The 13,530-nt window shown below is 33.5% G+C and overlaps 1 protein-coding gene across 2 annotated transcripts in view; it reads left to right on the top strand.

The window, feature by feature from the left end:
* HPSE2 (heparanase 2 (inactive)) overlaps positions 1-13,530 on the top strand; it is a 671,933-nt gene that overhangs the window by 408,945 nt on the left and 249,458 nt on the right. For both annotated transcript variants that reach the window (XM_045438525.1, XM_045438526.1), the window contains exon 4: positions 5,491-5,664. In XM_045438525.1, the coding sequence (XP_045294481.1) occupies positions 5,491-5,664 (174 nt within the window). The remainder of the gene's footprint in view (positions 1-5,490; positions 5,665-13,530) is intronic.

The raw sequence follows: 13,530 nt of genomic DNA, 5'->3' as shown, positions 1-13,530 counted from the left end.
CATAAACTCCATGGAGCTCAGACCCATGTTTTCTGTTTGGTTCATTACTATAACCTTCAATTAGGTGCCTAAAGTAGGTGCTCAGTCAATATTTATTGAACAGATGAGTAAATCCTACTAGAAACTTCAGCCTCCAGCTGCTTAGATTAATGAAAATCTTATTTTTTTTGTCTGTTGGATTGTCTTCTGTCTACTTGGTTTTTAAAGTACCAAGTCCTGAGGAAACTAAAGAAAAGGACCATCATTCATATCTTAGTATTAATTCATTGATCTTATCTGCTTATAATATAAAGCCGTGATTAGCCTTATTGAAGAAATGGCTTTTTGATAAAATGAGATCTTGAATCTTGGTTTTTTTTCCCTACATTTAACTTTGGTGCTTCTCTAGTAACTTTTTTGGTTTTCTTCCTCTCTATTATTGCCACAGAACCTCAACAAATAAGTTGAATGTACCAGGATTGTTCCTTGTTCTTTACCACTCATTCTTTAAGTTTACACCCCAACCTAAATCTAGTTTCTAACCTCACTGTTTAACTGTAATGACTTTTTGTCTGAGTTTGTTTTCTTCTTAATTTCTCGTCATTATGTACTGTCACTAACTAACATCTCCTTGAAAATATCTTCTTTGGGGTTCCTTAAGGTGACATTTCTGTGTTCTACTTCTCTGCCCTTTTTCCTGATCTTTATATGCAGACATTTCTTAAGGTTTCATCCGCAGCCTTTTTGTTCTTTAGAAGCCTCAAGAACTTTCACAGCATCAACTATCAGCACCATATAGATGACTCCCAAGCCTATTCTCCTTTTCAACCCAAGCCCCAGCTCCTTATTTTCAGTTGCCTGCCAGACAAGGCTGCTTAGACTTCTATTTATATGAGATACCAGGGAGCCTGGCTAGAAGGCATAGAGGCATTGGCACCCTCTGGTGGAGAGAGTAGAAAGTCATACTTAAGTATCTGCTTGGATGGAACCTGACACCAGATTTGACCAAGGAAGATTACATTGGCTGAGCATCTACTAAATGCTCTGTATTCAAATATATGTAATATTCTTTTTTAAAATATATGTAATCTTCTAATAAACTCTAGAGTACATATCCTGAGCTAGCAATAATAATTATTAGATCTTTCTTTGGGTCCTTTCAATTTCTTTTTACTTTTTAAAAATTAATTAATTAATTAATTTTTGAGAGAGAATGAACACGACTGGGGGAGTGGTGCAGAGAGAGAGAGAGAGAGAGAGAGAGGGAATCCCAAGCAGGCTCCACAGTGTTGGTACAGAGCTAGATGTGGGCCTCGAACTCACAAACCATAAGATCATGGCCTGAGCCAATATCAAGAGTCAGATGCTTAACTGACTGAGCCAAACAGGTGCCCCTGGTCCTTTCAATTTCTTACTAGACCACATATATACACTTATATGCAACAGACAGATTTGGCTTGTAAGAATACTTCGGCATGATTTTAAGGCAGAAAATTGCTCTCAGATAGATGCTATGAAGGATACAATGAGATACAGAACTATACTTAAGGAATTTAACAGGTTATCTGGGAAAATAAGCCATTCACTCTGGAAAAGTGACTAAATCAAGTGGTAAATCCTAAGGTAAGATAATGCCATAGATGTCACAAGGCACTCAGATGCTAACAAATTGTGTAGCACCTGTTTAGAGAAGGTCAAGGTCAGTATAGGGAAATTGATGTGTTCAGGAATGGCTTCATGAGGAGGTGGGACTCAAACTTATCCTTAAGGAAATATTTCCCAAACTTCTGGCACTCTAATTCTCAATTTTTGCCATATTAACAAACCATCTATATTTTTATTTCTCCACACTTTTTCTATATTCACATCTTCTTTTGGGTAAATACCTTTGCCTTGTCTTAAACCATCAGATCAATGAAATCATAGGTTGGATGTGCTTTTGTGTTTGATATATATTTGTTTTTCTAATATACATGAAAACAACATAGGAAATCCTCATTATGTAAAGGTAATTAATTCTAGAAAAAGGCCGCTTTAAGGAAATCAGGTTACCTAAAAAGAATATTAGTCATTCATATTCAATTTTGATGCAAAAGTTTGATTTATAAATGACACTAAAAATTATGAAAATAAATGTAACAAATTGTAAGCTGTTATTGTAACTATGAACAGTTTTGATGAACAGAACATTATTTAATTAAATATTGAGTATTTTTCTGAGAAAATAATTTTTTTCTGACATGAGAATAAATATTAAAAAGACTCCAAAATAGACCTCTCCATCTTTTAATATTCAAATTATTTTTGAGCAGTCTATTGTGTTATCCTTGTGAATTTTCTCTTGTTCAGTTCACTGACCTAATTCTTCTGAATCCTTATTTGTTGATGGATTTGCATGTGATTTGACCAGTAATCAGACATTATTTTCATTGATTTCATGAAATCCTGCCTCTTCTCTCAGACTTGTAACTTGGTTCTCCACTAGATTTATAATGGCTTTGCATTATATTGGAGAAATTAAAAACACTGATTTGATTAGATGGGATTTTGCCAAGTGGGAAGAATGTTTAAGTCAATTATCAGTTCAACAGTGAATATTTTGGTGTTCAGATGACTTGTTTTTCTATGCATTCTTTAATTCTAGAAGTGCTTTCTCAAACTTTTTACACCAGAGGAACACTTGAATAAATTCTCAAGTTTTAGGGTTCCTTTGGATAAAAATATCTAAATCTCATTGTATGTCAGTGAGATGATTTAGTTGTAGAAATTATTATCCAATAATAATTGCCAATGCTCATTTAAATAGACAGCGATATTTTCCTGAGAATCTGTTTAGCCAACTTCTTAGCCTATTCTTTTGTAGGTTTCCCTTCCCCAAAAAGGATACCAACTCCAATGTAGGTCAGTGGTATAGATAGAAGATACTTCAGTTTTTCTTTTTTAAAATTTCTACTTGATTTTTTTTTTTTTACCTTAGACAAGTAGGGCTGGAAGTCTTACCACAAATTTCTATCCTATTATTGAGTATGCTATTCAATATGGTATGTGGTACATGGTAAGTATAAGGATAGATTTGTACTAAAAATTACTTTTTAGAAAACCTTTCTTGAAGAGAAAAAGGAAAAACAAATAGTTAACTTTCTTTCCTGAAATTATCCTATCCTTTTCTTTCCTTGTCATGAATTTGCAAATTTATAAGGCAAACGTAATACGTTTTTGTTAAATAACTGGATTAAGCCAAAATGGGATAAAATTTTACTAAAGGTAGACTTGTTAGGCTTACTTAAATAAAGTTTATGAATTTAACTAATGTTCTTAATATGAAAATAAATTAGCAATGTTGAATAGTAAAGTTAATAAAACTATATGTCAAAGCAATATGAATAACATTATAGCCTAAGACACAATTTTATATAAGACTTTGAAAGAAGCCATTTTCTTAATGAGTGGCATAATTATGGTCACATAAGATAATTGTAAAATTAGTAAACACATCTGTTGGTTTCATGATCACTTAAAATTTTTTTTAAATGTTTATTTTTGAGAGAGACAGAGCATAAGCGGGGGAAGAACAGAGAGGGAGACACAGAATCTGAAGCAGGCGTCAGGCTCTAAGCTGTCAGCATAGAGCCTGATATGGGGCTTGAACTCACGAAGTGGGAGACCATGACCTGAGCTGAAGTTGGACGCTTAACTGACTAAGCCACCCAGGCGCCCCTCATGATCACTTTAATAGGCTTATAAATGCATTTTAATTTTAATTGCTGTTTTGGAGCTAAAAAGAAATAATTTAGTTTATTATTAAGAAATAATTGTTTATTAAATTAAGTCTATTAAAGAAATAATTATTTCTTTAATGTGAACCTATGCTTTTTGTTGTTGCAACCTACTAGACTCTGGGTTAAATGTGAGGTAAATTCCCATGGATTTTATTTTTAACTAAAATGAGACAGTTTCTGTCCTTGTTCTTGGTACTTCTTAAAAACTACTTTCCCATATATGTAAGAAAATAAAAATGACAACCCGCTCCCCCTTCCCCACTTCAAAAACTGATAATGGACTCAACCAAATGATCATGGTTCTGTTTTACAAGACTTAAGGTCTTATAACAATTGCTAATGGGGCACTTTGGTCACTCTGCATCATCTTTTGTAGAACCCTCTAGTGTTCCACAGAACCCCATTTGAGAAACTCTGCTCTAGGGACTGGGATAGTGAATACTAGATAGAGTAAGGCGAATCCTTGTACATAATTATTAACCTAATTTTTTTTCAATCTGTTTATCACTTAAAGTCATATCATCCATACCTTGCAAAACACTGTCTAAAAGGACAAGTAAGATCTGGGTATGTTAAGAAGAGGAAAAAAGGTATGCTAAATGAGAATAATTAGAGCAAAGCCTAATGCAGCAGGGGATTCTGTGATAAACAGAACTGGCTGACACCAACAAAGAATTCATTGATAACAGTAGAGAGGCTTGAAGCGGGGAGAAAATTATGGTTGAGTCATAGAGTCCTTGAAGTAAAGAAGAAGAAAGTCTTAAAAATCAACTAAGGTTTTTGTTTTTTTTTTTAAGTTTATTTATTTTGAGATAGAGAGCATGGGAAGGGCAGAGAGAGAGAGGATCCCAAGCAGACTCCACACTGTCAGCACAGAGCTCAGTGCAGGGCTTGATCCCATGAACCATGAGATCATGACCCAGACAAAATCAAGAGTTGGGTGTTTAACTGAATGAGCCACCCAGGAGCCCCTAAAAAAATCCACTAAGGTTTGAAGGGTGAGTGAAACTGATGAAAGAAATTGGAAGAAGGATGAATCTGGAAGTAGATAGGCAAATACAGATATTGTTGTGATAATTCATACAAGTGAAACTGAAAGCGAGAACCGAAATAGTGGCAATAGATATGAAGGAATGGGGTGGGTATGGGACATGTGAGTAGAACTGATGGTATCAGGGATCAAACCAACAATGAATATATTTACCCTAATGGTGTTTCCATTCTCAGAAATATTAGAAATGTGGAATTGAGTGGATTTTTTTGAAGTGCTGCTAGGCTGAGCAATTTTCCCAGACTTACCAGCCAGTCATCTTTCCTGGCCTTGCCTCCCAACACTATTCCTATCATTTCATAAAGGAATACAGACCCAGCAGTGTCAGATCCTCTGATTTTTCAAGAGAAGCTAGAAATCTAGCTACTTTGTAATACCATCCCATTTTTAAATGTTAGCAATTCTATTTTTTGTTGTTGTTGTTAACAATAACATACTGTGGACTAGACTTGGTTGCTAATTTGCAACCTGTGTCTAGAATTGTGTGTGCTGCTTTCTAAATCACTTCAAAATGTACTCTGAACCAAAAGGTAATATAATCCTTCTGAAGCCTCTCTGCATAATTCCTAGCAGGAATTACTTAGCAGGAAGCTCATAGAAAGCCTTTTTGTAGTAGCTAATAATTTCCTTTTGTTGGAATGTTGATTTTAAAGTTACAAGCCTTATTCTGCTTCTTCCCAGCCAGGTCTCTAGACAAACTTTATAACTTTGCTGATTGTTCTGGACTCCACCTGATATTTGCTCTAAATGCACTGCGTCGTAATCCAAATAACTCCTGGAACAGTTCTAGTGCCCTGAGTCTGTTGAAGTACAGTGCCAGCAAAAAGTACAACATATCTTGGGAACTGGGTAATGGTAAGTAAAGATGTCATTTCCTCTGAATTGACAAGATAAAAAATAAGTTGGCCCAGGACATAGCCTCAGTTAGACCATCTCTAGCATACTGGCCCAGAAAACACTTGGTATGTTTCACTTCATATTAAGGACAACACAAGAATCTGGTAAAAGAATACTACTGGCCAAAGGATCTGAATAGACATCTCTCCAAAGAAAAAATATAAAAGTCTGAAAAACACATGAAAAGATACTCAACCACATTAGCCATCAGGGAAAACCAAATCAAAACCACAATGATAGAGTACTTCACACCCACTAGGATGCCAATAATAATAATTTTTTAAAAAGATTATAGTAACAACTATTGGCAAGAATGTGGAGAAATTGGAACCCTCATATACTGCTAGTGGGGATGTAAAATGGTATAGCCACTTTGGAAAACAGTCTGGCAATTCCTCAAAAAGTTAAACGTGGTGTTGCTATATGACCTAGCAGTTCTACTCCTGAGTATATATTTAAGAGAAATGAAAACATAAGCCCACAGAAAAACTTATACACAAGTATTTATAGTAGCATTATTCATAATAGCCAAAAAGTGGAAACAACCCAAATGTCTATCAACTGATGAATGGGTAAATAAAATCTGGTATAGCCATATGATGGAATATTATCTAGCCATTAAAAAGGAATGAAGTACTGACACCCACTACAACATAGATGAACCTTGAAAAGATTATGCTAAATGAAAAAACCCAGTCACATATTTATATAAAATGCCCAAAATAGGTAAATGTAAAGAAACAGAAAGTAGATTAGTGGTTGCCAAGGGCTAGGGGAGTGAGATGATAAAAATGTTCTAAAATTTATTGTGATGATTACACAGCTGTGTAAACATACTTAAAACCATTGAGTTATATACATTAATGGATGATTGTATAGGTATAAATTATATCTCAACATTGGTGTTACCAAAAACAAGGGAAAAATACTGTTAGTCTTTTTTATTTTAAAAGGCATATGATGCATATTTTCTGCCACTGGTTAGTGACAAAAGCCTTAGAGTTACTTCCTTAAGGAGTTTACATTTGTAATTATCAACAACATTGTCATCTTATAGTTGATAGTATTTAGTTTACATAGCATATCCAAATACTCTTCTATTTGGACCTTAAAGTCCTAAATGAAGTGCCTAATAAAGGACATATCATGCAGGTGAGGAAATATGTTGAAAAAGGTAAAGAGAATTGCTAAAGACAGCAGGAAGTACTAAATCTATGTCAGGAACTTGGGACTTCTAACAGAAAGGGAGGTACTTTCTACTACCCTCTGGTTATTTTTCTTTAGTGGTATTAAAACTTCTTGGCTTTCTTCACTTCCTTCAACAAATATTTATTGACTGCCTAGTATGTGCCAAAGGCATATTATACTACACTATACTAGTTTTGAGAGATATAATAGTAAATACCAGATAAATATCCCTGCCTACATTCTAGTAGAGGAGATAGATAATAAAAAGGATTTGAAAACAGTTCATCATTATCTTCTCTCACACAATATTTTTGTCCTGTAGCAATTCAAACTAAAATGCTCAACTTGACCCTATTGTTTTATAACAATTAATTAATGCACCCCTCTGTTCAGTCCCTCCTGTCTCCTCCTACCCTTTCTCCTTCCCCCACTCTCACTCTCCTTCTCCCCCTTCCTTCCTCTTCAATTTGCAATTCAATTAACAAATGTATATACTCCTACAACCATCTCTGAAACCAATTTTAGAACATTTCCATCACTCCAAAAAGATCCCTCATGCCCATTTGCCATCAATTCCTGTAACCATGCCCAGTCTCAGAAAACTCTAATCTGTTTCTCATCTATAGATTTGTCATTTATGGACATTTCATATAACTGGATCATATAATAGTCTTTTGCATCTGACTTCTTGCACATAGCATGTTTTTCAAATTTATCCATGCTGTAGCATGTAAAAGTAGTTCATTCCTTTTTATTGCTGAATAGTATTCCAGTGTGTGACTATATATCACATTTTGCTTTTCCATTTACCAGATGATGGACATCTGGATTGTTTCTGCTTTGGGGCTTTGATAAATAATGCTGCCATAAACATTCACATACAAGCCATTGTGTGGATATATGTTTTTATTTATCTTAGGAAGATACCTGGGAGGGGAATAGAGTTACTAATCATATGGTAAATTTGTTTATTTTTGTTTTTTAACAACTGCCAAATTATTTTTCTTCTCTAACAATGTATAAGGGTTCTAGGTTTTCTACATCTTTGGGAACACTTGTTAATGTCTGTCTCTGATTATAACCTTTCTAGTGAGTTTGAAGTAGTATCTTAATATGGCCGTAATTAGCACTTCCCTAATGACAAATTATATTGAATGGCTTTTCATGTGCTTATCAGCTATTCTTACATCTTCTTTGGTGAAATGTCTACGCAAATCTTTTGCCCTTTTAACTGAGTTACCTTATTATTGAGTTGTAAAAGTTTTAAATATATTCTGGATATGAGTTCTTTGTCAAATATATGATTTGCAAATATTTTCCCCAGTCTATAGTTTATCATTGCATTTTCTTTATGGCATCCTTTGAAGTGTAGAAGTTTTGAATTTTGATAAAGTTCAATTTATCAATTTTTCATTTTATGGGTCATACTTTTGGTATCATTTCTTTGCTTAACCCAAAATCACAAACTGTTTTTTTGTTTGTTTTCTTCTAAAAGTTTTATAGTTTTTGCTCTTACATTTGAGCTACAAGTTAATATAACAAATTAATTTTTGAGTATAGCATGAAGTTAGAGTCTAAATTCATCTTTTTGCATGTGAATTATCAAGTTGTCCAGCATTATTTAAAAGATTATCCTTTCCCTATTGAATTCTCATAACACTGTTGCCAAAAATCAACCAAAAGTGGATTTATTTCTGGACTCCTAATTCTGTTCCACTGATAAGTATGTCTGTCCGTATACTAGGACTACATTGTCTTGATTACAATAGCGTTGTAATGAGTTTTGAAATTGGGAAGTATAAATCATCCAACTTTGTTCTTTTTTAAAAATTGTTTTGGCCATCCTTGGTGTTTGCATCTCCACACGAATTTTAGGATCATTTTTCTAATTTTCTCAATAAAGCCTTCTGGAATTTTAATAGAGATAACATTGAATCTATAGATCATTTGGGGGAGAATTGCCATCTTAACAATACTGAGTATTCCTGTCCATGAACATAAATTATCTCCCCATTTATTCAATTTTTAATTTCAGTAATGTTTTGTAGTTCTTAGTGTTCAAATTTTGCACTCTTTTTGTTAAATTTAATCTTAGGTATTTTATTTTTTTCCCATGCAATTGTGAATGGAATTATTTTCTTAATTTCATTTATGTATTGTACATGGCTAGTATTTAGAAATATGATTGATTTTATATATTGATCTTTTATCCTCCAGCTTTGCTGAATTTATTTCTTAGGTCTTGTATTTTTTCCCCCACATGTGTGAGTCATTTAGGATTTTCTACGTGCAGCATATGTTGTCTCAGAATACAGACAGTTTTACTTCTTTCTATACAATTGCGATGCTTTTTATTTCTTTCCTTAGCTGACTGCACCGGCTAGAACCTCTAATACAAATGTTGAATGTAAGTGGCAAGAGTACACATTCTTGCTTGTTCACAGTCTTAGGGGTAAAACGTTAAATATTTCAGCATTAAGCATGATGTTTTGCCATTAAGCTTTCAGTATTTCATCATACTATTTATAAGATTGCAGAATTCCCTTTCTACTCATAGTTGTTGATAATATTTATCAGGAATGAGTGTTGGATTTTGTCAGATGCCTCTTTTTTTTGCACCTATGGAGATGATAATGTGTTTTTGGTCTTTATTAATATGATATTTTACATTAGTTGGTTTTTTTTAAGTTTTTTTTAATATATACATATATATATATATATATATATATATATATATATATTTTTTTTTTTTTTTTTTGAGGGAGAGAGAGAGAGAGGGAGAGAGAGTGCACACTAGTGGGATAGAGGCAGGGAGAGAGGGAGACACAGAATCCAAAGCAGGCTCCAGGCTTTGAGCTGTCAGCACAGAGCCTGATATGGGGCTTGAACCCACAAACTGCTAGATCATGACCTGAGCTGGTTAGACACTTAACTGACTGAGCCACCCAGGCACCCCTTCTTTAGTTGGGTTTTTGATATTAAATCAATCTTGCATTCCTGATGTATATCCTATTTATCCACGGTATTATAATACTTCTTATATATTGCTGGGTTCACTTTGTAACTCTTTTGTTGGGGATTTTTTGGTCTATATTTATGAGGGATATTCATCTGTAATTTTCTTTTCTTGTGATGTCTTTGTTTGATTTTGGTATCAGGAGAATAATGGCCTCATAAAATGAGCTGAGAAGTGTTCCCTCTTCCTCCATATTCTGGAAGAGTTTGTGAAGGATTGGTATTATTTTTTCTTCAAATATTTGATAGAATTTACCAATTAATCCATCTGAGCTTTCTTTGTGGAAATATTTATAATGACTAATCCAGTGTCTTTTGTTGTTATAGGCCTATTCATATTTTCTATTTCTTTTTGAATTGGTTTTAGTAATTTGCATCTTTATCAGAAGTTTTTTATTTTATCTAAGTCATTTAATGGCATAAAGTTGTTCATAGTAGTCCCTTATCCTTTTAATTACTGTGAAGTCCTTAGTGGTGTCCCTTCTTTCATTCCTAATTTTGATACTCTGTGACTTCTCTCTTTTTTCTTGATCAGTCCAACTAAAGGTATGTCAGTTTTGTTGATCTTTTCAAAAAACCAACCTTTGCTTTTATTGATTTTCTCTATTTTTTTATGTCATTGATTTCCACTCTAATTTTTATTATTTCAGTCCTTCTCCTTGTTTTGGGTTTAGTTGTCTCTTCCTGCTTTCTTAAGATAGAAGCTTAGATTACTAATTTGAGATATTTCTTTTTTTCTAATATAGGAGTCTTTTTATCTCCTAAACAAGAATTTATTTTCTTACTGTTCTGGAAGCCCAAAGTCCAGAATCTAGGTATCAGCAGACCTGGTTTCTTTTGAGGCTTCTCTTCTTTGTTTGCAGATGGCCAACTTATGTGTTCTCATATGGCCTTCTCTCTGTCTGTGCATCCCTAATATCTCATTGTGGCTCTCTATTTTTTTTTTAAACACCTTTTTTTAGAGCAGCTTTAGGTTCACAGCAAAATTGAAAAGAAAGTAGAGATTTCCCTTATATTCCCTGCTTCCACATATGCATAGCCTACCCCACTATCAACATCCCCCACCAGAGTGGTTCACTTTTTACAATTGGTGAACCTACAGTGATACATCATAATCATCCTGAGTCTATAGTTTACATTATGGTTTACTTTAGTATGAACATACTATGGATTTGGGCAAATGTTCAATGACATATCCAGCACTATTGTGTCATACAAAATATTTTTACTGCCCTAAAAATCCTCTGTGGTCCATCTATATATCCCTTCCTCCTGTCCTCAACCTTTGTCAACCACTGATCTTTTTACTCTCTCCCTAATTTTGTTTCTCCTAGAATGTCATATAGTTGGAATTATACACTATGTAGCCTTTTCAGGTTGGCTTATTTCACTTAATGTTATGCATTTAAGGTTCTTCCATGGCTTGCTATCTCATTTCTGTTTAGTACTAAATAATATTCCATTGTGTAGAAGTACCACATTTTATGTATCCATTCACCTATGGAAGAAAATCTTCAGTGCCTCCAAGTTGTGGCATGAATACAGCATGAATACAGCTGCCATAAATCCATGCATAGCCAAAAGTAAAAACATAAATTTTCAGCTCTTTTGGGCAAATAACAGGGAGCACAATTGCTGCATCATATAGTAAGAGTATGTTTTGTTTTATAAGAAACCACCAAACTCTTCCAAAATGACCATATCAATTGTCATTTCTGCCAGCAATGACTGAGCATTCCTGTTGCTTCACATTCTACATAGTTTTTGGTGCTGTCAGTGTTAACAATTTTTGGTCATTCTAATAGTATAGAGTTGTATTTAATTGTTGTTTTAATTTGCATTTCCCTGATGACATATGTGGAGCATCTTTTCATATTGTTTTTATCTTTTCACATTTTTTATTTGCCATTTGTATATCTCCTTTGGTGAGGTGTCTGTTGAAGTCTATGTCCCATTTTTAAATTGGGTCATTTGTTTCTTTTTTGCTAATTTTTAAGAGTTCTTTGTATATTTTAGATAACAGTCCTTTATCAGATGTGTCTTTTGCAAGTATTTTCTCCCAATTTGTGGCTTGTCTTCTCATTCTCATAAAATTGTCTTTTGCAGAGCAAATACTTTTAATTTTAATCAAGTCTAATTAATCAATTATTCCTTTCATGGATTATGCATTTGGTGTCATCCCATGTGCTTTTACATACTATATTTTTATTTTCATTTCATTAAAAATATTTTCTAATTCCACTTTCTTCTTTGACTCATGGATTATTTAACTTCCGAATATTTATAGATGTCTCAAATTTCTTTCTGTTGTTGAATTCTAGTTTAATTCTGTTGTGAGAAGGGCACATACATTATATGATTTAATCCTTTTAAATATATGAGACTTGTTTGATGGCTTACCATATGGTCTATCATGAAGGATGTTCTATATACACTAAAAAAAGAATGGGTATACTACTGTTGAGTGGAGTGTTCTAAGGATATCAATAAGGTCAAGTTGGCTGATAGTGTTATTTAAGTTTCCTATATCAATGCTAATTTTCTGCCTAGTTGTTCTACTGATAACTAAGAATACCATATTGAAGTCTCCTATTATTGTTGGATTTTCTATTTTTCTATTTAATTTTGTTTCATGTATTTTGGTGTTCTGTTTTTGGTATGTATATGTTTATAATTGTTATATCTTCCTGACAAATTAACACTTTTATCATTATAAAATGTCCCACATTATGTCTAGTAACACTGTTGTCTTAAAGTCTATTTTGTCTGATATTAGTATTGTCATTCCAGCTCTCTTATGGTTACTGTTTGCATGGTATATTTTTTTCATCCTTTTACTTTCAACCTATTTGTATCTTTTACTTTAAAGTATATCTGTTTAGTTGGATCTTAGTTTTCTTATTCATCCTGACAATTTCTGCTTTTAATTGGAGTGTTCAATCCATTTACATTTAATGTAATTGTTAATATTGTTGAATTTATATCTGCCATCTTGCTGTTTTCCATTTATTTCATTTTTTGTTCCTCTGTTTATCCTGTACTGCCTTTATTTTTTACCATTTTATTTAATTTATTATTTTTAATTTGCATCCAATTTAGCATATAGTGCAACAATGATTTCATGAGTAAGATTCCTTAATGCCCTTAACCATTTAGCATACCCCCCTCCCACAACCCCTCCAGTAGTCCTCTGTTTGTTCTCCATATTTAAGAGTCTGTTTTGTCGCCCTCCCTGTTTTTGCTTCCCTTCCTTCCCTTATTTTCATCTGTTTTGTATCTTAAAGTCCTCATATGAGTGAAGTCATATGATGTTTGTCTTTCTCTGACTAATTTTGCTCAGCATAATACCCTCTAGTTCCGTCCACATAGTTGCAAATGGCAAGATTTCATTCTTTTTGATTGCCGAGTGATACTCCATTGTATACATATGCCACATATTCTTTATCCATTCATCCATTGATGGACATTTGGGCTCTTTCCATACTGTGGCTATTGTTGATAGTGTTGCTATCAACATTGGGGTGCATGTTTCCCTTCAAAAAAGCATACCTGTATCCCTTGAATAAATACCTAGTAGTGCAACTGATGGGTCATAGGGTAGTTCTACTTTTAACTTTTTGA

The sequence above is a fragment of the Leopardus geoffroyi genome, chromosome D2 (genome assembly GCF_018350155.1).
Source record: "Leopardus geoffroyi isolate Oge1 chromosome D2, O.geoffroyi_Oge1_pat1.0, whole genome shotgun sequence".
Taxonomy (NCBI): Eukaryota; Metazoa; Chordata; class Mammalia; order Carnivora; family Felidae; genus Leopardus; species Leopardus geoffroyi.
This window is presented reverse-complemented; position numbering and strand designations above follow the sequence as displayed.